This window comes from Lissotriton vulgaris, chromosome 2_2 (genome assembly GCF_964263255.1).
Source record: "Lissotriton vulgaris chromosome 2_2, aLisVul1.2, whole genome shotgun sequence".
NCBI classification, from domain to species: Eukaryota; Metazoa; Chordata; class Amphibia; order Caudata; family Salamandridae; genus Lissotriton; species Lissotriton vulgaris.
In genome coordinates, this window is record NC_141688.1 from 297097721 (window position 1) to 297123357 (window position 25637).

The 25637-nt window shown below is 42.4% G+C and overlaps 1 protein-coding gene across 1 annotated transcript in view; it reads right to left on the minus strand.

The window, feature by feature from the left end:
* LOC147729333 (embryonic protein UVS.2-like) overlaps positions 1-25637 on the minus strand; it is a 65849-nt gene that overhangs the window by 17533 nt on the left and 22679 nt on the right. Inside the window, exons 6-8 of the mRNA XM_086959826.1 lie at positions 17057-17232; positions 14297-14378; positions 11572-11699 (exon numbers count right to left, since the gene is read on the minus strand). Of these exons, the coding sequence (XP_086815952.1) occupies positions 11572-11699; positions 14297-14378; positions 17057-17232 (386 nt within the window). The remainder of the gene's footprint in view (positions 1-11571; positions 11700-14296; positions 14379-17056; positions 17233-25637) is intronic.

A 25637-nucleotide genomic window follows, 5' to 3' on the forward strand; every position in this document is an offset into this window, starting at 1 on the left:
AACATTCATTTATACAATGTCAGAAGAGAACAACGGAACCACTGGAGCCGCAGTAAATGCGACTCAGCAGGGTCCCGATGAAACAGGAATTGATGAACCGGGTGCGATTATCATCCTGGTCAACATAAGAAAATCTATAACGTTAAAACTTATGGAAAACGGACTGACCACACAAGGTGGCACAGTCGTCTTCGTGATAGAGGCACACGAATATCGGCAGACAGAGGTATTCTATTCTTGGATAAAATTTCCAGCGGCAAACGCTGCAACACACGACTTCCACTATTACAAAATAGAGGATTCACTGGATGAATAAGCTCCTTTAGAGGAGATTGAAATCCCATTAAAATACCAAGAGCATCTGCTCTGGTATAAAGGCGCCCTAAAACACAATGAACATATTACCAGGCTCGGTCCACTAGGTAGACCAGGAGCAACGTGGCCGGTTCTAGCCAGCTACACACCACATCCGGACATTGCAAAAATGTCAAAAGAAGAACTTTTAGCACAGCTAAAAACATTAATTAAAATACATAGACAATTAGTCCAATATGTAATGCGGACTGCAACAGTCCAAACAGCTGTTAATGTTCCACAGCTGACCCCTCATCAGGGGAACACAAATAAAATTACACCACAGAACATACAATCATGTCTTGGTAAAACACCCATAAAACAGGAACAAATTCCTTTCTGGTTAGCGCAGAAAATTACTCAAATAGAGGCAGTATTTCCGAATACTACCCGTATTGAGAAACACAGAATTCTGACCATCTGCCTTCCAATGTGGGTCACACCACATGTGGAGGACTGTGACACTTGGGGTACAGTTTTTGCTTCCATTTACACAAAAACACATGGTGTTCCGTCCATGGCGGTAATACCGGATGTGCTAAAACAAATTCAGAATGAATACGGTCCAGAACCTGCTTTAACTCTTGGTATGAAATTACTGAAAGACTTCAAGCAAGTCTCGGCTATATTACTAGCCAACATAAAAGGAGAAGCAGCATCTGTGGCGATCCGCCAGAAATTGAAGGAAACAGATATAACAGATCAACCAATTGAGCTTGCCAGAATTATAGAAAAATGTTATGAAGAATTAGGTAGAGACAACTTGGGTGGGAAACCAGTAAAACCCCAACTACTCGAAAATCCTGAGAAATTATTTATTACAAATAATTCAAACACTCCTAAAAAGAACTGGGATGGAAATAAACAATCCACTCCCAAGGAAAAAGTTTTCCAGTCCAGAGGAAGGTCTCCTCGACGGAGGGAAAGAACTCCGACTCGAGAACACCAGTCTCCCTAGAGGGAGCACTCTGAGAAAAGATATAACCTTAGAAAAAGGGATAACTTGAAGAAGCCTGATAGATATCAAAGTATTGATACACGTCTCTCTCGATCTTTTTCACAGAAATCGGAAAGAAGAGGACGGTCAGAACCAGGAGAGCACTCCAAGTTCAAAGACAAGGAACCTGCTCAAAGTAATAAAACACAATTTCCAAGAAAGAAGGTAGCCAGTATTAGAGTAATCAAACATGCCGAGAATACTGAGGACACAGCTGAAAAATGGGGAGTGGGCACCGACAATGCTAGACAGTGCAGCAGAAATCACCATAGCTCGCAAGATCCTGATGAGTCATCTGGAGACAGTGGACACAAATGAATACATTCAATTAGAAACTGCCGACACCAGAGTTAGCGAACCTCATAAGATATACGAAATAACACTGCCTGTAGAGGGTGATAAGACTAGGAAAATAAGGGGTCTATTTTGGGATAACCTCTCAAAAGGCTATGGCATCCTGTTAGCTGAGAAAGATTGGCCCCCGGAGTTTGTCAGGGAGTGCCCTCGTGGCGAAGAAATGATTATGCCTGCCTTCTCGAATCACATTCCAATTCACACTAAATATATATATGCGGGGAAATGGGCAGTAGCCCAGCCACCAGCATTATACAAGAATCATGTAGGATGGGATGAGGACTCTCCTTCTCACAAAATCCAGTTAAAAAGTCAACCGACTGCACAAAGGCAGTATCCAATTAAGCAAGAAGCTAAAAAAGGTCAGGGAGATTTTAGATCAACTTGAATACCAGGGGGTGATTGAAACATGCACCTCTCAAATGAACAATCCTTTGTTTCCTGTCTCCAAACCGGATGATTCATATCTTCTAGTCTTGGACTACAGACACCTTAACTCATGTTGCAAAACATTTGCAGTACAAAATTCGCATAGTGCTGCACTAATGAATAACATAGTTCCCCAAAAATATTATCTAATGGGTTCTTTTGTCAAAATATTGCACCAGAAAGCAGATACTTGACCGCTTTCTCAGTAATGGGGTCACAGAAAAATTTCTGTAGGCTTCCACAGGGATTCAAGAACAGCCCAGGACTATTCTCAGCCAGAGTAACTGAGTTACTACAAATATATGATGATGAGGCATTATCTTACGTCGATGACATCTATCTAACAGATGATGACTTGGAGACTCACTTGAAAAGGGTGAACACCATAATACTTGGGTTCGCTGCAAAAAGTTACAAATTCAACTTTAAAAAGTCAAGAATTGCCCATCTGACAGTCTTATTTTTAGGATACGAATTATCAAGTGAAGGGTAAAGCCTAGCGGACAACTTCTTAGAGAAGTGCGCTGTACTCCAAGCACCAAAAACGCTGAAAAACTAACAATCGATTCTGATTTCAAACCAATCAACTGGACTAAAAAAAACACACAGAAATTTTGAGATCACTGCAAACAGACATGTTACCAAAAACAAAATTAGAAACACGTGACAATACACGCAACCTTGTAATCCGAGTCATCCATGAAGATGCGGATTCACGTACCTGACCTCTAATGAGGGAGAAACGGTACCAATAGCTTACAAATCACATTTGTACACAAAAGCTGAAATAAAATTCAGTTCGACGGAAAAAATTCTAACTGCGGTTCAGACTGCTGTAGCAAAAGAAAAGGCCCTAGCAGAAGGTAAACAAATAATAATCGTTACACCTGTACCTGCTTTAGAAGCGGTAACTAAAGCGAGCATTCCTAATGCTAAAGCTCTGCATCCAAGATGGATACAATGGGTTAATTCTCTTGCTGCAACAGACGTAGTGTATGAATTTGATCCTAACCTAAAGACACAGGAATTTTTACAATATGAATATGAATGTCCTCTGCCAAGTGAAATCCTGCCTCTAGAAGAATTCTGAAGTATAATATATACAGACGAATCAGCACAACCCCCAGTTGGGGGTAAACAAGCTTACAGTGCTGCATGCGTGATTGTTAAAGGTCGTTGGCACAAAGGAAAATTTAGACTACTGGTCACTAAGACGCAATCTCTAGGAGATTGTACAGCTCAGCGAGCTGAACTACTAGCATTTAAGATGGCGCTTGAAAATACCGATCACGAATTCCCCACACTTATAGTGTGCGATTCATATTATTGCGTACAATCTTATAATGAATACTTGCAGAATTGGGTGGAAAATGGGTTCAAAGATGCAAAAGGTGGCACAATTAAGCATAAAATGCTTTGGGAACAATTAATTCTTTTACAGAAGGAACTACAAAAGACTCACGTGATACACACTCTGAGTCATCAACGTGATGGCGTTCACGTTGCAGGGAATTCATTGGCTGATGAAGCCGCGAAGGCAGCTGTGCAAACGGCTTCCGTAGCTGCGATTACTCGGTCACAAACAAAAATAGACAGCGATATTCTACAAGCTGTCAGTGCGTCAGTAAAAGATGATAGAAAAACACTCCCAAAAGGCTTTCCAGAAAAGTACTTATATTTAACAGATACGAATAATGTTCCTTTTGCTCGAATCCCTGGAGTGGGGGATAGAGTAATTCTAAACATGGAACACAGGTTAGGACTAATTACAGCGGCACATGAAGGGCTTGCTTCTGCACACGCTGGCGTTTCCGCAACAATATCGTTATTAAAACAGAGATATTGGTGGCCCCGCATGAGAATACAAACTAAGAAATATGTATTAGAATGCGAAATATGCCAAAGAATAAAAGTATCAACAGTAAAACGACCAGCGCAGACACCTCTTCTCATCTCAGATAAAGCATTAGCATGTGTTTACCTGGACCACTGTGGTCCCCTACAAAGGGATGGCAACTATAAATATATCATGGTCGCAGTGGATTCCTGTACGAGATTCATATGGATGTGGCCCCAGCGCTCGGCTGATGCCAAAACTGTTATAAAAGATCTGCGAGTCTTTATCGGCACATACGCAATTGCCATGTTCCATTCTGACCAGGGTCCTGCTTTCAGCTCTCGAGCTTATAAGGAGGCCATGGCCAGTATGGGCGATGGGTTGCGATTCTCTTGTCCATTTCACCCTGAGGGGAACAGTGTAGTGGAAAGAAAAAACCGGGACATAAAGCAATCTATAACGGCAAAGGTATTAGGTTCGGGTGATGGGTGGGTCAAACATTTAATAAGTGTTCAACATAGTCAAATAATTTGCCAAGAAATTCTCTAAAAGGTTTCAGCCCGTACGAACTATTGTTCGGAACTAGAATGCATATTCAGGATCTTGATAGTTAGACTTCAGTGGTAAAAGATCAGAATAAAGACTTTGACATCAAAGATCGTTAGGCTGTTTTACAGGACTTGAATGAAACAAGAAAATCCTTAAGCAACATAAAAATAAAGCAACAGCCAACTACCACTGAAGACACACCACCAGTCCCAGCAAGACCTGTCTGGATTCAAAAGATTGGGGATCTGGTCAGAGAGAAAATAGCGGTGAAGAAAGAATTTGGGCCTTCTTACAGAAAAGCAGTACCTGTCTTGGCAATCAACGGAACAAGATCAGTAGTACTACCGCCTCTTGTTGGTAAAAAGGAGTACCAAGTTGTATCAATCGACCTGGTAAAACCACAATCATGTGGCCTATAATCAACAGTAGGCCAAGTGGACTCCCAAGAAATAACAGAATACCCAAATTTGCAACAATCCAAGAGGTTCAAACTGAAAGACTAATCACATTTGATAAACCTGCAGTGTACAGAGAGGGACTATGCAATAATGCCATGGAACTCGTGCCTCTTGAAACACAGATTGAAACAGTTCGTCATGAAACACCAGTCTACAATGATGTGGCATCAGAATGTGCTTATGAAAGACAAATTGAGAAAACAATACCAACAATTGACAGAACTGCCTCTGGCTACTTCATCAACTTCAATACATTTTCTGAAGATCAAAACGACCCTGAAATGACGCCAGAAACAAAGACTCTTAAAGAAAAGGCAACAGAACTCTTTCATCAACTCAAGGAAACATATCTTATTTCTCCATGGTTAGAGTTCTGGTTTGGGCTAGGTGTATTTTTCCTCCTGCTTTGGCTCATCATGATACTTTGTTTGGGAAAATTCATTGAAGGGAAACAGAGTTCAATGGACACAGCAAGTCAGAACATAAACTTAGTCCTAAAAGCACACAAATCATCTCACGTCAAGAAAAGAGGACTATCATCAGTAAATGTCACAGCCATTCCAATACCCGGCGGGGTAGTATGGGACAAGACTGACTATGAAGTATATGGCCCGGTCGAAATCTTGAAATATCCTCACCAGTTCAAGTTTTCATTAAGTGACTTTGTAAAACCAAGTACATTCTCTGATGATTGGGATTTTGAAAGTATAAATAATATGATGTCGGTTTTAGTGTTATCAGCAAGATTTACAGAACATGACTATTTACAAGGTTCGTCTAATTATGAACAGATGTACTGATTTTCACATTACGCAGACCACTACTTACATAAATCTGCACAATCTAGAAATGTTTTTAAATATAACCAATGGGAACATTGTGCTACTCCACCTAAAAGTAGTTCGAAAACATTCTATGAGAAATTCCAGTACTTCTCAGGGTTTAACACAAGTGATGCAGAAACGTTTTATTATAAACTATTGGATACAACAGGGTTGAAACCAATGCTGACAAATACTAAAGTGATATATTCAGAAGCATTTTATGAAAAAATGATGATATTTGGTTTTGATTTCTGGAAAAACAACATTGAAACAAAAACCATCTGGGGTACAAAAGATTGGCAGGTACAAGGTCTAGAAGCATTATTTCGAGCCTATATGATCCCAGAACAAATAATGTTCTTAAATGACACAATTCACCAAACAACCTGTCTTGGCCTAGCTAAGATTAAAGACCTTAACAAACCGTCTATTCCAAAGCCAATACCTGATAATGCAACCACAGAGGTTGAAATAGACGTATCAAAAATTTTACATCTAAACAGAACACATCCTGATTGGAAAAAGTGGTTAATCTGGCCTACTGACACGAATAACTGTCAAGATAGATTCCTGAACAAAACACAGGGGTTAAAAATGACCAGACCAGACCCTAGATACTCCCAGAGACAACATCCAGGGATAGTAACAACATACAGTGTAGGGAAACAGTGCCTTGAATGGCTAAAATCATCCACACTGGCAGAAATTAAGCAACATTTATCTTTACTTAAAGATGGTGCTGACTTGCATGATTTCATTATGGGACCACGCAAACAGTGTCAAAAATGTTTCATAGCGGCAAGTGTATATGCCGCTTACAACGAGGCATGGAAAGTAATGCAAATTGAAACAGCTGAAAAAATACGAGAAATTGATCGTATTCATTTGGAAAAATCACTTTCTGTTGTGGACAATGGGTTAATGACTCTGTCCTCCAGATAATATTCGCTGGATAGTATTGTATCATCTGCCATCGATATAATAGATAAAGACTTGCTAATGTTACAACATGGCCAGTCGCAATTGCGTTCTATTGTACAGCTAGGCTGGACGCTGCAAAATCTTCTTTCAGGCTATGTGCCATGGCGTTTAATCAACACAACGTCATTGTTTTCCATCTTTAACCTTACTGATAAACAAATCAGCTTGGCACAGAAAGGAGCAGACTATACAATCCTGAGCATCGAAAAACTTGAGAGATTACCATTGACAATGTCAGAAAGACCTGTCATTGAATGGATAATACACGGGATTATCACAATTCCGATAACAACTTTCCGATTTAAAAATTGCCTTGAGTATATACCGACTGGCCAGTATGAACAATTGGGTAAAGGGTACATTAAGTCAGCATGGAAATTACCATATACACACACATGCTATAGTGACAGCAACAAAAATGTATTTTTTAGTGGTGAAAATTGCAAACATTCACTAAGCGGTATACTTTTGTGCCAGGGTATTAATTTACACAGGGCCTGTGAAGGAACTTCAAACAACCTTTCATGCCACCAACATGTCACACTTACAATGCAGATAGAGCCCTTCTTTAGGCAGCTTTCTAACGGGAGTTACATTCTAATAACAGATCACAGCTGTTGTGGCTTGGTGCCAGGGAAAGCATATCTCGTAAGCGTAACTTCCATGGTCACTTGCTGTATGCAAGCATTGTTTCCAAACGGCCCTGGAGATTCCGAGACGCCGATTTGGCCTCCTTTGAATGTCTCTTCTATACGAATTGATACTTTAAGCAGAATGAAGTCTGTGCTTTTACAGACAACAGTGCCCATAACGTCATCAAAAGAGACGTATGATCTCCAAGTTGCAAGGACAACATCAGAAATACATGACCTTTTATCAACAAATTGCCCGGTGCATTTCACAGAAATGCTTAGCCAAATTCTAAATATGTCGGATGCCGTAGGTATCTCAAACGTATTTAAGACCATTTTTTCGGGACTGTTAACGCCATTCAAAGCAATCCTGGGAATTATTCCTAATTTTGTCCATTCAGTCTTTGGCGGCATACCCCTAATTTTGGGACTTGTAGCAGGCATTTTATTTTTGACCCTCCAGCTCCGATATGGCAAGCCAAAACACAGACATGACTCCGGCAAGGATGGAAGAAACAATCCTAGCAGTACGCTACCGGGACCGCATAACTAGAGTCCTTGGATTGGCCAGGCTGAGAGATCTGAACATGACCTGGTTTCTTTCATTCAGACCTATATGGCAGACCTGCATCTTACCTGTGCTTCGATGTATGCTATGCGGAGAAGAATGCGTGTTAGACACCTGTCTTGCACTACCATCAGCAGTACCAATGGATATTGATACTTTGCTAAGTCCTGTATCGGCTCATGCATCATGTTGTCCCCAGCGGCTACCAATCCTGATGACGGCATTCGTTGAGACTCCTGCGCTACAACTAGGTGGCGGCAGTGAAGCAGTACATAAAAGCAACATCACCCAGGTACGGCCTTCTGTGAGCATTGCTGATCCAGAAATCGATGATAGCAATCATTCTCACACCTGCCAAGTTACAGCATTATCGAACTTGGTCGAACTGTCACCTGACTATGTAGACCTATTCTTTGAGAGCCTGTCTGATATGATGTTCTCCCCTGAACAGAAACAATGATTTTTGGAAAGCATTCCGGGGCACAGCGTTCCCATGAACTCTGAATTCGGCCTTCAGTTTTGATCAACAAAAAATACTGAAAAGCGTTGGAACTCTATTCCCCCGTTCACCATAAACAAATTTTTGAATTGAACATTTTTCTAAATATTTACCTTTTTCCTGGTACAAATACTTTTGCTTAAAGTAGAACTATTCATAAAGAACAGAACTTCTATTTTTAGTAGATCTAGAGACAAAATAACTTTACCTCAGCCTCTAGCACATTTTACAGCAAATGCATTTATATGTGATGAAATAGTCTCGCCCTTTGTTTCTGTATTAAGAGACATTTCATGTGTAATTTTTTCGCAAAATCGTTCAACTGATTACATATGCTATAATTTTTGAATGATTTCTATGTTTAAAGACGTACAGTACCTATATTTTCATGTATTTCAAATACGCCATTTCAAATACAATATGTATTTTGGGGTGGGAAGTATTACACGCACATCTTATTGCTTTAGTTTTTAGTAATTTGATGGACATAAATTCGTGGAGTGGGTGTCGAGTTCTATCTAGGACCCCGATCAATATTGTGACCTTATGCCCCTATAAAGCTATAATCAATCCATACCCCTATAATGGCATAAACGATCAGAGCCATATTTCAGAAACTCGTCTCTGCAGCTCATTACAGTACATGACACAGCAGAAGCCACTATCTTAGATTCCTAGATTACACACCGAGTTCTTTCAACAGATAAAACCTCCAGCAACTTCGGAAAGCCCAGTTTGCTTTGTCTTTATTAGTAATAGAACTCTAATGAGCACTGTAAGAACGACCAGTTCTTAGTGACATCTTTATTGACGTCTTATGTCCAAAAACTTACGTCAAACAAGGCACCTTCCAGGTATAAATAATACCAACGTTGCCTTAAGCAAATGCGATGGTGGTGGTGAATACAGGAGCAGAACAGCTGTCCCTTGCAGAGCCCAGCAGATGCGAGAAGCCCACGGACTCTGCCCCTGCTCCTCCTTGACGCGCTGAGAAAGACGCTGTCTTTTCTCCTGCCGAGAAAATCCAGCTCCGGCGTTTCCAGCCTACCCTTGCGGGTAACTGGAATATCGAGTCCTGAGGGGAGATACCAGACCTCCAACATTTTATTCCAGAGGTACGGTGTTGACTAAACCCTTAGAGAGAATTCTTGAAGCAAACCCTTGGCAAAACCAACTTAACTTACACTGCTACTTACTTACTCCCTCCCATGTATTAGGCTTAGGTCAGGTACACCGGGGTAGGCGTAGTTAGAAGCACCAGTTGAGGACGTTAGCTAAATGTATATATGAATGTATATATTTTATTCATTTTAACTATTGTATGGCTAAGAAACCATATCAATGCTTTTACAGTATTATTTTGCAATACTCCTTTTACTGTACGCATTTTTTATAATAACAAGTCTTGCAATTGTGGCAATTCATTTCTCTTGCATGAGAAGAAAGACTGTTTAATAAATAATACCTTTTATTGAAAACGCCCGTCTCTCTAGTCCCTGCATACTGGTGAAAGTAATCTGCACAACTGACTGAGTGAAATAGCTGTCTATTGTTTCACACGACTCTAGAGATTGACTCTTATTCAAAGTTGTCATGTTTATGCGGTTGTTGGAAAACTGAATCCCTTCTTGTCTGAGCCAGGGAAGCTGATCACTTCCTATTCAGTCAAGAAAGTTTCCAGTGACCTCTGAGCTAGTTGGTACAAACCCAATTAAGTCTAACATAGTCAGTAGAGACCTGGAAGACCGCACTTCTACGTCTACACTGCTGTTTATGTTATGCGCAGGGCCTATAGGGAAAATAGGAACGACACTACAGGATCATGTGGCTTATATCTTCTTCACTTTGCAAGTACTGATATTCAGTGGAAGGGAGACTCCAGATTCTTGCTAGTTGGTCCAAATGGTTTTAATGTATTGCCCCTGGATTTTATGAATAGACATACTCTACTTACCTTTAGGAAAGCCTTAAAACATTTATGTGTGTTCTTTTTTGCAGCACTTACATGCATATAGTATTTTATACTATTTAATTAGGGGGCCTGGTGCCTAAACACAATCATTTATTTCATAGTGTGGACTCTACAAATAAACTAAAACAAAAATGATGTCCCATGAAGGATGATTTTAGATTAAATGGAAGTGGAATCATTAAAAACATAATATAACCAGCTAGAAGAAGGGCAAGAATGCAAGGACTCAATTAGTAGATGAATGCATGAATCCTATAAAAGGTCACTTGTGAGATCTCATCAGTGGATGTAGCCAGGATGCTATGAGTATATGAATGCTTGGATTTCATTGTGTGTCAGTCAGACTAAGGCATCAGTAATAGGATCATATTAGGAAATATGTCCTGGTATCTTATCAGGAGATCAATACGGATCCTGTCCATAGGATCCTATTTACATACCAAGGCTGATATCCAATTATTAGCAAATGCCAGGATCGACTTAATCTTTGCCGGGAGATGAATGCTGGGATCTCATAAGGGAATAAATGTTGGGATACTCTCATGAACTGAATAAACGCATGAACGCACCAAGGATAAATGTTGGGATACAGTAAGGTGATAAATGTTGGAGTCAAGGGATACATTCTGGAATCCAATCAGGGGATATCTGCAGTAAGAGGTCATTCTCTTTTCAGCAGACTAGACTTCCTTGGTAGCTATCCAAAAGGTCGTTATCTTCATCAAAGCATTCCTTATTTTTAAGTGCATAAAGGAAACAGCATCAGTCTGTCTGATATGCAGGGGAAGGGAAACTGCAAATTCTCGCTAATGGGCCCAAAGGTTTTGAATGTACTGCCACTTTATATTAACAATAGACATACTCTGCTTACCTTTAGGAAAGCTTTAAAATATTTTACTTGGATTTTCTTTGCGGAACTTACTTGCCTTTGATATTTTATATCATTGATTCAACAACCCTAGGACCTAAACACAATAATTAATTTCATAGGATGTGCTCTACAAAAAAACGAACAAAAAATGGAATCAATAAAAAAGACAACGTTACAGACTAGGAGGAAAAGACATTGTGACCGCAATGAAAGTTCAGAATCTATCTGCCGGCATGCACTCCTTACTGCACTGGTAGAGGGCGTTGATTTTGGAAACATCCAAGTTGCTAAGCCCATCCCTCTGTCCGATGGGTACGTCAGGATCTGGCTTGGGGACCATGCTTGGCTGTCCAGGTTTGTTACTGTAAGCATACCTGTGGAAACGAACGCATCACAGGTAAAGGCCACAATGTATGTGCCATTATAATTCATTATTCACCCAAGCAACTATACAGCGAGTCCAGGTTCGACTACAGCGGGAGCAGGTGAGGGTGAAATATTTGGTGTTTGCTCAAGGCATTGCATGTCTAATGCTTTTACTGAACCAGACCCCCGTGGATCCTGCCTAGCTCAGTCTAAAACTTCACAGTTCTCCCTTTCATGAGCCTCTAAGCCATTGGTGGCAGTACACGCTCATTCACACTCAGCATCTCAGATCGTTAAAAGCACTGATTTAAAAATGTCTCTTGTCGAGTCTCACAACATTTCTGCTTACGACAGATAGAAGTGCCATTGTTGATGAATCGCATAAGGGGATTGGTGACGGTACAACGCGTACCGTCACAACGCGTGCTGTTACAACGCGTCCCTTACAACGCAAGTCGTCACCACGACTTGCGTTGGGGGCGCGGATTTCGAATAGTATAATTTACTATTCTAACACCAGTCCCCGTGGACACTAGGGAAGGTGTTGGAATAGTACATTTACTATTTTTAATCTTCTAGCGCCCTCCAGCGCAAGTCGTGGTAACGACTTGCGTTGTTACGGACGCGTCGTAACAGCACCGCGTTGAAACATCCGCGCTGTAACGGATGTTTCCCGCATAAGGATGATACCTCAGTGCTGACGTCTCTGTCGTAAGCAGAAATGTTGTGAGACTCGACAAGAGACATTTTTAAATCACTGCTTTTAAGGATCATCCTTATGCGATTCATCAACAATGGCTCGTCTGTTTTAAACTGAGTATGTTCACCAACTAAGACAGCATTTACCTGCTTTCTGCAATCATGGACTTTCCACTCTATGGTAACATGTTCACTGACATAGCCATGACTTACCTTCTTCATTCATGGCAGTTTTATACTTTGGTGCCCATGTGTACCAGCCCAGTTATCTTTCCGTACTCTGCTTCACATACAGCGCATCAATCCTGACCAATCATGTTCACCAACACATCCATCATTCCGCACCCCGCTTCACATGCAGAGCATCAGTCCTAAATAATTAATTCACCAACACAGCCATCATTCCGCACCCTGCTTCACATACAGAGCGCCAATCATGTTCACCAACACAGCCATCATTTCATACCCTGCTTCACAAACAGTGCGTCAACCCTAACCAATCATGTTCACCAACACAGCCATCATTTCATACCCTGCTTCACATACAGAGCGCCAATCATGTTCACCAACACAGCCATCATTTCATACCCTGCTTCACATACAGAGCACCAACCCTAACCAATCATGTTCACCAACACAGCCATCATTCCATACCCTGCTTCACAAACAGAGCGTCAACCCTAACCAATCATGTTCATCAACACACCCATCATTTCATACCCTGCTTCACAAACAGAGCGTCAACCCTAACCAATCATGTTCACCAACACAGCCATCCTTTCATACCCTGCTTCACAAACAGAGCGTGAACCCTAAAAAATCATGTTCACCAACACAGCCATCATTTCATACCCTGCTTCACAAACAGAGTGTCAACCCCAACTAATCATGTTCACCAACACATCCATTATTACATATCCCGCTTCACACACAGAGCATCAGTCCTAATTAATCATGTTCACCAACAAAGCCCTCGTTCCGTACCCTTTTTCACATACATTGCGTCAATCCTGACCCATCATTTTCACAGACACAGCTATGATGGTACTACTCTTCCTCATCCATGGACCTTCCACTCTGTGGGAAAATGTTCACTGACACAACCATGAGTCTACAGGCCATTTTCACATTTATCACCTACAGGTCTTCCAAATTCTGGCATTTAGGACGCCCTAAGAAACACAGCCACCATTCTGGTGCTCTTCTTCACATGTGGAGATTCCAACATGCACCAAGCTCTGATCCCTGTATCCACTCCAATAACCAAAGGTAAAATAAACATCACCCTCTACTTCCCATTTCCAGGAATCTCAGTGCTGATTAAAGAGATCCCATCAGAATGTGATCAGAATCACTAGGTGTGATTTTGGGTTTGATGGACGAAGGATTAAGGGGGTGGAGGAGGACATTAGGAATGCCATCCCGATGGTACTCCTTCCGCCAAATTTGGAATTGACCTCAGCTCAGCAGTCATATCCACACAATTAAAGGAACCATCATCACTGCAGTTTCTTTCAATTACTAAAGGTTTTCACCCAGCTTGTGGGAATTGTTTTTATTTTCTTCCAGTTGGTCAATGCTAGGTTTTTCCTGGTGGTGATGGACAGGAGAAAAATGAAGCTATTACCCCATTCACCCTAAATGGGTCTGGCATTGCAGTGTTAGTCCCCCGATGGCCACTCCTCCATACACTATCAGAGGAAGTATTCCATCAGAAGAGCCAACAGGGGCTACATTGACACAATACTTCATCTCAAAATGAAGCGTGTTGTCCTAGGGTTTGGCGAACACGGTAATCTGTCATGTTTGCAACAAAATCTAAATTAGGGTCACTGTCTATATGTAAAAGCCTTTAATGAGAGTTGTAAACAGAAAATCTCTTCTTAGCTGAGCACGAGACACTTACTTCCCATAATGCATCACCGAGCCGTAGTCGTATGGCAGGCCTAGGTTGTTGGTGTTCTCTTTCTTAAAGTTGATGAGGTCTTCTGTTAAGATGAGCATAGAGTAAAGATGAGTTAGTGATGACTGAGCCTGACAGGGAACATTCCAAAACAGAGACTACACCAGCTCACTAGGGGGCAAGTCTGATTCTGCCATATCTGGGGTTAACAATAGTCTACTGGCTAAGCTGTCAAATTTAGAACAGAATTTCAAATCTCCATTTTGGCACAAGATCGAAAAGCATGTGATTTGAGGTAAATCACTTCATCGCATCAAAATGTGAAATTATATTGTGTAAATCTAAATTTAAATCCTATCTGATGAAGAGCCCCAACTTGCTCCCTAGCGAGGTACAGACTACATAAACACCAGTGCGTACATACATTCTGGAGTAATAGACTGGAGTTTCGGTCAATTTTAAAGATAACTCACTGTTGTCTTTTTGAAGGGAAAATGATCATGTTTTTCCTTATGAAAACTTTTTTGTCTCATAAAGTTATTCATCCCCCTTGATTATCTTCAGGGTTTGTCCTTCACCCATCAGATTGTATTGTAGTTATAGGTATAGAGTGCTTACTACCCCTGACAAGGCGCTGATGCCGGAGAGCACACTGCTCCGGGCACTCAAGGTTTAGGATTAGTTGTCTGCTCTCAATAAAACTCTTCCATGCACTTACTCCAGTTTCCTTGAGGAAGAGTAAATTATCAGGAGTTAGTGGTGATTATTTGGGAAGTGGATCAAGTATTTGGGTTCTAATAGGTGATTTGTGGGATCAGGTATTAGTTTGCAGGAATGACCTTCAAAGCAGAGGTGATTTATTTGAAAATGTTGAATAAAATGAGGACATTAGCAGTTATTTAATGATAAAGATTGAGACAAACATGCCAGTGACTTAAAATAAGCTGTGCTTAGAGAGAGGAGACATGCTGGGTATGAAAAATAAGGAGATGCACATTCGAATCAACGGGAGAGGGGAGTTTTTCATGCAGAGGTTTGGGGCTACAGGGGAGTTTTTTTTAGATGCTGTGCCATCAGAGGATGAAAAAACTGTAGAAAGAAACACCATTATTTGTATGTTAGACAGTGGAGTGAGAAAGAGTGATGCTCAAGGTGCTATACATCTCATCTGGGCCCAGATGAAGAACACATGCTTTGTGTCACGTTTATGTTGCTTTTCTAATGCAAGCCCAATGCAAAGTATTCACATGGGATTTACAATCCAACGTAAATCGTAATTTACATTGGCTTGTAAACCAAAGTTACTTAAAGTCATGCACAGTTGCTCTATGCGCTGCCTTGCATTACTGTGTATCAGTTGCGGCTCCTCCTCTAAGGCGGAGGAACGCCTCCCCACTGCTCCTCAGTAGAAAAATAAAAAAGATAACTTGTGTTCTATATCATTTTAAGTTTCCTTCTGCTGCGGCAGCTCTCTGGGTGAGTCGGGGCTGCTCCGAGGACAGAGGAGCAGGGGGTGTGGTATGCCCACTCCTAAGTGCGCAATGACTATTTGATCGGCCCTCTAGGTTCACCCAAAACGGACATGCACTCTTCCCATATTCCCCATGCAGGCTAAGGCTGCATTGCAGCCTGCAAGGAGGACATGCCCCCCCACCCCCAGCCCCTGGCTGAGCGCTAATCCACTGCACTCAGACCAATCTGCATTGCAGTGTTGTGGTTGGCTATCAGGAGTCTGGGAGCCGGGTGCTTCCTGTATCCTGCTGCAGGACAGAGCAGGAGGAAGAGGATGGAGGAGAAGCGGTGGCCAGCCGGCCATCATCTGTAGGTGTTTTTAAAAAAAAATGTTTGTGCCCTCACCCCCTTGCCCTTTCCTCCACCCCACCACCCGAGTCCGGTAGCAGCAACTACTGCTTTGTATCAAGGGAGAATTGTGCATGGGCATTCCTATGCAACCACCCACAGGTGTAGATGTAAATCCCTATCTATTAAAAATTGTAAACAGGGATTTGGGCCAAAACCCTGTGCTTCATCAAGATAAGTGTATGAAGTTAAATTTTTCTTTCCTCCTTGTTTTTCCTAGTTTGTGTCTGTGCTGCATTTTGTAGCACGCAAGCAAAGTGAGAAAAGTCTCAAAGAATATTTTTTGTATATAAAGGAACAGTTTTCAACACAAAAACTATTCTTCAGACAAGGCAGACACTCTAGCCCTATTTAATAAGGGTCTCTGCATTGGTGCATGTCTGCCTAAAGTCTGCCACCAGCACTGGGAGAGAGCAGAAGAGCACCACATCTTAGTATTGCAGTCCTACAATGCAGCACAACAAATTAACTTGCTGCACTACATTGTGTGACGTCTGTGTAAATCTGGGCCGTCACTCTGAAGCAGGGCACTGTAGTTGGCAGTCACTGATCCTCAATATCAACATCAGGTCATGGGCCTTTTAAATACGGGTCTCAATGTATCCTGTGCCAGGAGTTTTATGTAGGCTGACAACAATGGTTTCAAATGAAGAATTGCTCCAGTTAATGCCCTCAGCAGTGGTTACTTTTGTGAAAAGGACACCAGCCTGTGACGGTAACAAATATTGATCACTCTAACCAAGGGTCGGATTGGTAGAAAGGGTGTTTTGGTGGACATCTGTGATCAAACCTAAGGTGAACCAATCAGTTGTCTAAATCATTGCCAGGTGAGCCCATCAGGAATCTGAGCTGTACTCAGTTTTACTTCTCAGTAATAAGTGGTGCCCAAGGGGTGACACTTACCCGGGTCGATGTTCTCTGTCATGATGGTCAAATGGTCATCGCGGTCACTGCGGACATGCTCGTGGTAGAAGCCCAGGGCATGGTTCAGCTCATGCTGGATGACTCCTTTCCAAATACATTCCCCAGAGAGAGATAACTGCTGTCGTCCCCCTATCTTCCCAATATACGACCAGCACCTAGAGGAGAAGATGGACCAGGGAGACCCATAAATCACTGTAATTGCACCTTCAGAGAAAGAATATTACAATCTTACCCCATACAAGGCATCGCCCTGTGTGTATCCTCTCTGACTGTCGTTATGGTAAACAACTTTTACAACGCGGCCAAAACACCGCAGTGCCATCAGAACGCAGATTTTACAGCGCAAGTCATTACCACGACTTGCACTGGAGGGCGCTCTAGACTAAGGAATAGTAGATTAACTATTCCAACACCTTCCCTACTGTACATAGGCTGAAGTTGGAATAGTAAATCATACTATTCCTCAGTCCAGCACCCTACAGCGCAAGTCGTGGTAACAACTTGCGTTGTAAAAGCTGCGTTGTGATGTACCGCGATCATTTTTATTGCGTGGTAACATCATACATCCGTTGTTATATGCAAGGGAGGAGGCATTATAGGACAGAGACAATGTGCAATCTAGGTTATTATGAAAGGCCTTGCATACAAAGGAAATTGTGCCATACTGCACCAATGTGACTAATTGCTGGCCTTTCTTGTGACAGTGTTTGTCCCAGTGGTCTCCATATCTGGGAGTATGTTCTGCCTGGGAGGAGGCAGATCTACCAGCTGTCGATGGGTATATCTGTACAGTCCCCCATTACTAGGATCCATCCTCCAACGGAGTAAGTGTTCCAGTTGTGTGTGGCATGTTACATGTGTGTTGTGCAGCTAAGAAAGCATATACATTGCATGTGGTGTCCTAAAATGGTGTGTCCCTTCAGGATATCTTTACCATTTGTAGACTTATTTCTGCCTCTGGAATCTTGACATGGAGTCCTCATAGATCTATAGGTGACTAGACTCAACATTTCTGTCCAGCAAAAGTACCCAAGACCCACTCCTGCCCCATGTTGTGATGGGCATTGTCTAGAGTAACATGTCCAGTCAAACACCAGGCATATCACAGCTATGCTCATACGTTGTAGCACTTTGTTCCAATGAACCGGAGAATTATAAACACCAGCATATGAAAGAGTTCATGGCTTTAGCAGAGAATAGCATACATCCCCCTGTAGGATAACACTATGCATGGGCTACAACTGCACTTATGTCCTAGAATCATGTTTGGATATTGCTTGAGGTTGTATTTTGGCCACCTTCTATGTTTTAGGTGTTCTCTTTTTTTTAATATATTTATTGAGAGTTTCTGGTACAATAAAGAAATATATACAAATTCATTTTTCCTTAAATAGACAGGCGTTATCGTTCATATTTAAGAAATAAATGACTTATAAAAGCCTGGATCAATTGTTAAAAGCATATATAACTTAACATCAATTCTTAGCTAAAAACTGCTGAGGGGTTCAAATTCCTACAGTTAATACATAAATTTAACATTTTTTTTTTTAAGTCTTGAATCCCTCCACTTTTTGAGTGGTGTCTAGATATTTCTGCCCATTTCCTGAGTTTTTTTACCCTTATGATCATACAAACATGACTCTATAGTGTGCATTCCCAACAATCTGGCAAGCCACATTTGAAAAGATGGAGCTATGGTGTCCTTCCAACCAGTGGAAATAAGAATCAGGAGTACCGCCACCGAGATAAAAAACAGAGCTTCTGCTTCTTTTCCCAGCTGCAGCTTACCATCAGTGCCTAATAACATTAGGGTAGGGTATAGATTGATTTTAAGATCTAGCAGCCCCTCCCAGAATTTCATAATTTCCCTGCGAATTGGGGCTAGCGTGTCACAGTGGTAAAACATGTGAAATAGATCCGCGGGGCCGGAATTGCACTTGGGGCATCTATCGTCGTCCCTAACACCCCAGGCAAACAGCTTTGCTGGGGTGTAATAAAGATTAAACAATGTTTTGTAATGCTGTGCCCTCAAGTTTGAGGAACGGAATTGTTTATTATTTAAAAGTAGGGCTAGATCAAGATCAATGTCTGGGTCTCCTATTTTCAACGCCAGAGAGGACTCCAATTTCTCCAGATCATCCTGAATTCCCAACAGCAGGTGATTGTATACTATTTTGATCTTTTTACCACCTTTTGATAGATACTCAATAATTGAATTACCTGTTCCCAAAATAATCCTAGGTCTAAAGGCCGACAGGGTTCCTAAATCTGTCCATTCAAGAACCAATGTTTGGGAGGAATACCGTACTTCTGCTGAATAGTTTCAAACCCAAGGATGGAGTCTCCTTCCATAATATCCCCCAAAATCTTCACTCCCTGCTCCTTCCAGAACAAACTATTCCTATCCGAGCCAAATTGTGGAAAAAAGGTTAGAGTTCCACAGATGAAGGTAGGCATTTATCTTTGGAATATTCAAAAACTTTTGGGCCGCATTCCAGGTCCCCCAAGCCCCTTCCAGGACCTTATACCGAGATCTCTTATAGTATTGGCGCTCAACTTCACACATCAATAGACCAATAGCCTTCCTCCCCAATAGCACATCAAATATGGAGGGGGGACACTGATTAGCTCAGTTTACAACATCCGAGCTTACATCTGGTTGAAAAAGAATAGTCATTTGTGTAAAGAGGCATGTCCAATGATAGAACCTAAGATTTGGCATGGCCAACCCACCCCTTTCCTGAGGGAGCGACATATATTTAGTAGAGCGCCTGACCTTACCATACTGCCAGATAAACCTTATGAAAATTGATTCAAATTTTTTGATTACTCTCTCCTCTAAAAGAAGTCGTATAGCCCGGAACAAGTACAGCACTTTGGGGAACATTGTCATTTTTAACACATTTACCCTACCTATCAGAGAGAGATGTAACACATCGATTCTTTTCAAATCGGCTTCTATTGTTTTGATAAGAGGCAAATAGTTGTCTGCAATAATCTTGTCGACGGAGGTGTTGACTCTCACCCCAAGATATACAGCCGAATCCACATATCTAGCATCTGCTTACTGATGTTTTTAGTACAGATTATTTGCGTTTTTCCCTCATTCAGTAGGTACCCTGACCGGCTGCCAAAATCCTTTGCAAGTTGAGCCAGAAGTGGCATCGCCTGCTCGGGATCAGAGGTTATTACCGCCAGATCGTCGGCATAAGCCAACAGTTTGTTTACATATCCATTGAGCACCACAGGGCTGATCTGTGGACAACCTAAAATCCTCTGAATCAGGGGATTAATATGTAATGAAAAAAGAATCGGAGAGCAGGGTCACCCTTGACGCGTCCCCCTCTTAATTAAAATCTTGTCCGCGCTCTCCCCCATTACTAGAACTCGGGCTACAGGATCATTGATACATTCCTCTAAGAGCCCTCATAACCTTAGATCCGAAGCCTCTGCCACCTAATATATCCCATAGATATTTCCATACCACGCGGTCAAAGGCTTTTTTCCGCATCGAGGAGGATCATGGCCATCCTGCCCAGCGGCATCATGGGCATCGAACAGTGATATAGCTCGTCTAGTATGGTCAGTCGTAGCTCGCCCCGGAACAAACCCATGCTGCCACAGAGAGACAAGTCCGCCAATGATCCTTCCCAATATTTTGGCCCAAACTTTAGAATACAGCTTTGTATCAGCATTGATGAGTGAGATTGGGCGATATGACCCAGGGTTTTCTTTTGGTTTCCCCTTCTTATAAAATACGATTATGCTTGTTTCTTTCCATGAATCTGGACTTATACCTGAACACAATATACCATTGAAGAGATCCAACAACAGGGGGGCGATCTCGGTTTCAATACTTTTGTATACCTCCAGAGGAATACCGTTGGGACCTTTAGCTTTGCCAGCGGCTAGCTCCTGTAATGCAACCCTAATCTCACTCCGTCAAATCCTTATCGCGCTCTTCTCTCCCCTGTTCATCCAATACCGGCCCTTCATCAACACTCTCCTCACTAGGGCAGCTAGAATACACCTCCTCATTACACAATGATTGATAAAAGTTTTTAAAGACACGTAGTATATCCTGTGGTTCGGTATAATCCCTGCCCTCCTCCTGTATGCTGGAGATCATATTCTTGACCTTATCTTGTCTAATTTGTAACGCCAATGCCCTACCTGCTTGCTCCCCAGTTTCATAACGCTTGGCCTAGAGGTTTGATAATCGCTAATTGCCTTCTGAGTAACCAATTTCTGAAGCTCTGCTTTTATGATCATCAATTTTCATTGGCTCTCAACATCTTCCTCTCCGTGTCCAATATCTCTGAGATGTTGTTCTTCTGCTTCAGCTAATTCTCCCATGAGTCTCTCTATCTCTCTCCTAACCTCTCTCCTTAACCTTGCCGAACAAAAGATGGTTTCTCCCCTTAGAGCGGCTTTAAATGCGTCCCATATGCCATTTCGCGACGTTGTATACGGTTTGCATCAAAAAGTTCCCCTGTCCATTTCCTACGATGTTCTACAAATCTCTGGTCCGCTAACAGATTTCTTTCAAATGTCCAACTTGTTTTTTTCCTTACTACCTTATCCAGCTCATAGGACAATATTAGCGGGTTATGATCCGAAATTACTTTCAGGAGTTTCCGAATACTGACCTTGTTTATTTCGGAAGAGGAAATTAAAAAATAATCTAACTTGGTATATTTCTGAAAAGAGTTTGAATAAAATGTAAAACCTGGGCTATTCAGCTCCTTATCCCCCCCAAACATCCTTCAGCCCGTGCAAACTTATGAGGGCACTCAATGCTTGGAACACTCTGGGTTTCCGTCCTACATATGACGACTGATTATACCAATCAACAGAAATGTTTAGATCACCACAAACTATAATTGGGGTGGGCCAGCTGGCTAAGTCTCCTTCCAAAGCATCATAAACCTCAGGATCATCTTGATTAGACCCATAGATTACACAAAGTGTGTAACCCATAAATAGCTCAGCTACTGCCCATCTCCCTAGGCAATTGGCTTTACACCGCTTGCCCCCCCCCCCAAGGAGGATCTTGCTAAGATTGCAACTCCCCTGATTGAAGAGGTTTGCGACGAACAAGCCAACATCTCAAAACCTCTAATATTCATCAGGTTCCTCTATGTCCAAGGTAGATGGGTCTCCTGGAGACAAAGTACATCAATTCCATTATATTTAACAAAATAAGCTAACCTTTGGCGCTTCCTCCAGTCATTCAACCCCCCAACATTAATTGTACAGATTCTAATGTTTAACATTCTATTGTTCAAAATTACCACCTTCGCTCTTTTGAAACATTTGTATCAGGACCTTAACTGGACCATTGCCCAGACCGAGCAAAAAACAAAGACAAAGCAAAACTGCATAGTACCAGATTATCTCATTGTTACATTTTTCTCCCTTACCTCCCCCCTAAAGCCCCCTCCCCCTATTACCTCCCCTCTCACCCCCTCCACCCAACTCTGACCCTCTACCCCCCTGGAATCCTGCACCCTCCCTTGTGAAGCTCTCAGACCTTGGTCTGTGCATTTGATGATTTACAGTGCAAACAGTGAGGACTAATGTAAACAAACAACCAAAATAAATGTGTCAAGCATGATACCTCTTGTTATACTAGCTTCAGCGCTAAGCCATATTTTACTATCTTTACCAAACTGAACTATAGGACACCAAACATACAGTATTCCCTGCCTATAGAGTCCAGATAATCTTGCGCCTTTATTTCGGATGAGAAGTAATGTGTCCGCCCTTCGTTGATTATCTTCAACTGTGCTGGGTTTATAAGATAGGCTTGCATTTTCCTCTCTTGAAAAGGCTTGATCAACTGCCTTAGTCTCCAGCGCCTCTCTACTGTCGTGTGGCAGAAGTCTGGGTGCACAAAAAATGAAATCCCTTCGCTTGACCTCTTCGCGTCTGGCCTCGTTTTTTTGGCTATAGCCTGCCACAGGATGAAGTTGCCCAGGTAGATTAAAATTGCCCTTGGTTTGTCTCATTCTCATGCATTGCGGCGTAGTTTGAAAGGTGTCCGATGTGCCCTTCTCCGGACCAATTCCAGCTAGAAAGATCAGGAAATACAGACTCAAAGAGTTTGATGACGAAGGCTCTGACATCTGACCCTTCCATTTCCTCGGGTACTCTCAGTACCCTAAGATTATTTCATCTGAGCCTGTTCTCCATGTCCTCTAGTTTTCATTGAATATCAATAACCTGAGCTCATGGGGACTCATTTTACTAGTGACAGTTGCTACTTCAGTTTCCGTGGTGACCACTCTCTCCTCAAGATTAGATACTCTGTCCCCCATATTAACGCAGACCTTGGAGAGTTTTCTAACCACACTCTGCATCTTCCTCATTCCCGCTTGGGATTTACGGCTGTTCTGGCTATGTTTTAGAATTGCCTGAAGGATCAATTCCAGGATTGGGGGTTGAGTTGCTTCCAACATAGGGCTACCCTGGAGTGACATTGCTGAGGAGTGGTCCCAGCTTAGATCCCGCTGAGGCTTCTCGTGTGCTTTTGAAGTTGCTGCTGCTTTTATTGCAGTCGCTGTAAGTTCTTGTTCCAGGTCGCTCTCAGATTCTAAATTGCTGTCTCACAGATAAGAGCTTCGCTCATCCTCCACTTCTGACCATTCCGCATCTTCAGAAACGGAGAAGAAGCACTAGCTAGGAGCCTTCTCTTGAGTACTTTTGACGCTGCTGGTACCTGGGGGATCTGAGTTTACAAATTCTTCTCTTCTGGTCAGATCGCTATTTATTAAAGACGTTTCGGGGGCCCATTGAGCCTGTTGGCCCTTGGTAGCAACCAGGCTGATCTGATCCTGGGCAAAACTGTCACTGTTCCCTGTGATGCACGTAGCTGGTTGCCCTATCTTATCAGCGGCAGCGGCAGTACTTTTCACAACCGTGAGCTGCCCCAGAGGTGTAGCCAGCGGCTGATATACTGACTGGGCATTTGGAAGCGTGAGGTGAGGCTTTGGGGTACAGCTGGCGTCCTTCCCATGGGGGGGGTTGCGTAGCGCCATCAATCGCAAGGGCAATCACCCCCTGTTTTAGACCTGTAGCCTCCTGAGCGTTAGCCCCCTCCTCCACCTCCTTAACCACAGCAGTCTTTGCCTCTTTCTCCATACCGCTTCTTAGAAGTAAGTCCACAATAGACGCCGTAGCCTGGCGAGTCCTAGCAGTGATCTTCTTACTTTTTTTTACCGGTTCCGTAGGGGGTGTCTGCACCTGGGTCCCCCGCTGTACCTCTCCATCGGGTATCATCTCCTCCAATTCCGCCTTCTTTCGAGCTGCCGCAGCAGCCTTTGATAGAGTTTTGGGTGCCATTACCCCTCTCTGCCTCCGCAAACTTTGCGCGCTCAGTGGGCGACTCTCTGCAGGTCCTTCCTCCCAGCTTCTCAGTCTGCTCCGCCCACCCGTGCCCATTTGGATCCTCCAGCAGGAGGAGAGGAGAGCACTAGCGAAGTCTGCCAACTGTGCAACTGTGCTCAGCACCCCCTCCAAAACACCCAGTAAGTACATGTAATTAGCATGAGATCCTTCGGCGCATAACGTTCAGCTTTAAGGCTGATAGTAACAGCTATAAGCAAGGTTGATCAGAACAAGTCCATGTCCTCACTGTAGCGCTGCAAACGGCCACCACTACGTGGCCGCCATCTTGCTTCCTGCAGAATATCCCCTTCGAGTTTTAGATGTTCTCTATGCTAACTCCCTTGCTTTCCTTTGTGTAAATACAATGCACAACCAAAATTAACAGAAAGCCTTTACTGGACTTTTAGTTAATCATGTGCAGTAACTTTTATCGTACTCAACAACCTCCTGGAGCAAGCCTCAGCTACTCACCCTTGCTGATCTTAAGCAGTCACAAGTACAACAGAAGTAACTTAGTGTTAGACCTGCCTTCTCCTAACATTTTGCCTTCCAACCTCCTGTTTCTACTGACTTTGTTTTTGCTGCCCAAAGCATTCTGCGCACTTTACCACTACTAACCAATGCTAAAGGGTTTTTTGGTATTAACCTAAGTTGTGGTAACATTGGCCTGTCGACAGCTGGCATATTTAATTTACTAATGAATCTCCAGTAATGTGCACCAAATGTGCTCATGGCCTGTAAATGAAATGCTACTAGTGGGTCTGCAGGAATGATTGTGCCACCCACTTAAGTAGCCCTATAAACATGTCTGAAGCCTGCCATTGCAGAGCCTGTATCTGCAGTTATAAAATGCCATGTCGACCTGGGTATTTAATCCTCTATCCAGGCCCACATCTTCATTTTTAATACCTATAAGTCATCTCTAGGATAGGCCCTGGACAGCCCAGAGGACAGGGTGCAATGTATTTTAATGAAGGACTTTTGCTTTTAAGTTTTACATGTCCTGGTAGTGAAAAATTCTTACATTGGTTTTTCACCACTTCAAGGCCTTTATCTCCCATAGGATGACATTGGGGTGAACTTATTCAAATCTATAAACATAATTTCCAAATGGGAAGATATAACAGATTCAAGTTTGTTGTCTCTGCTATCCTAATTTAAAATGCTAATT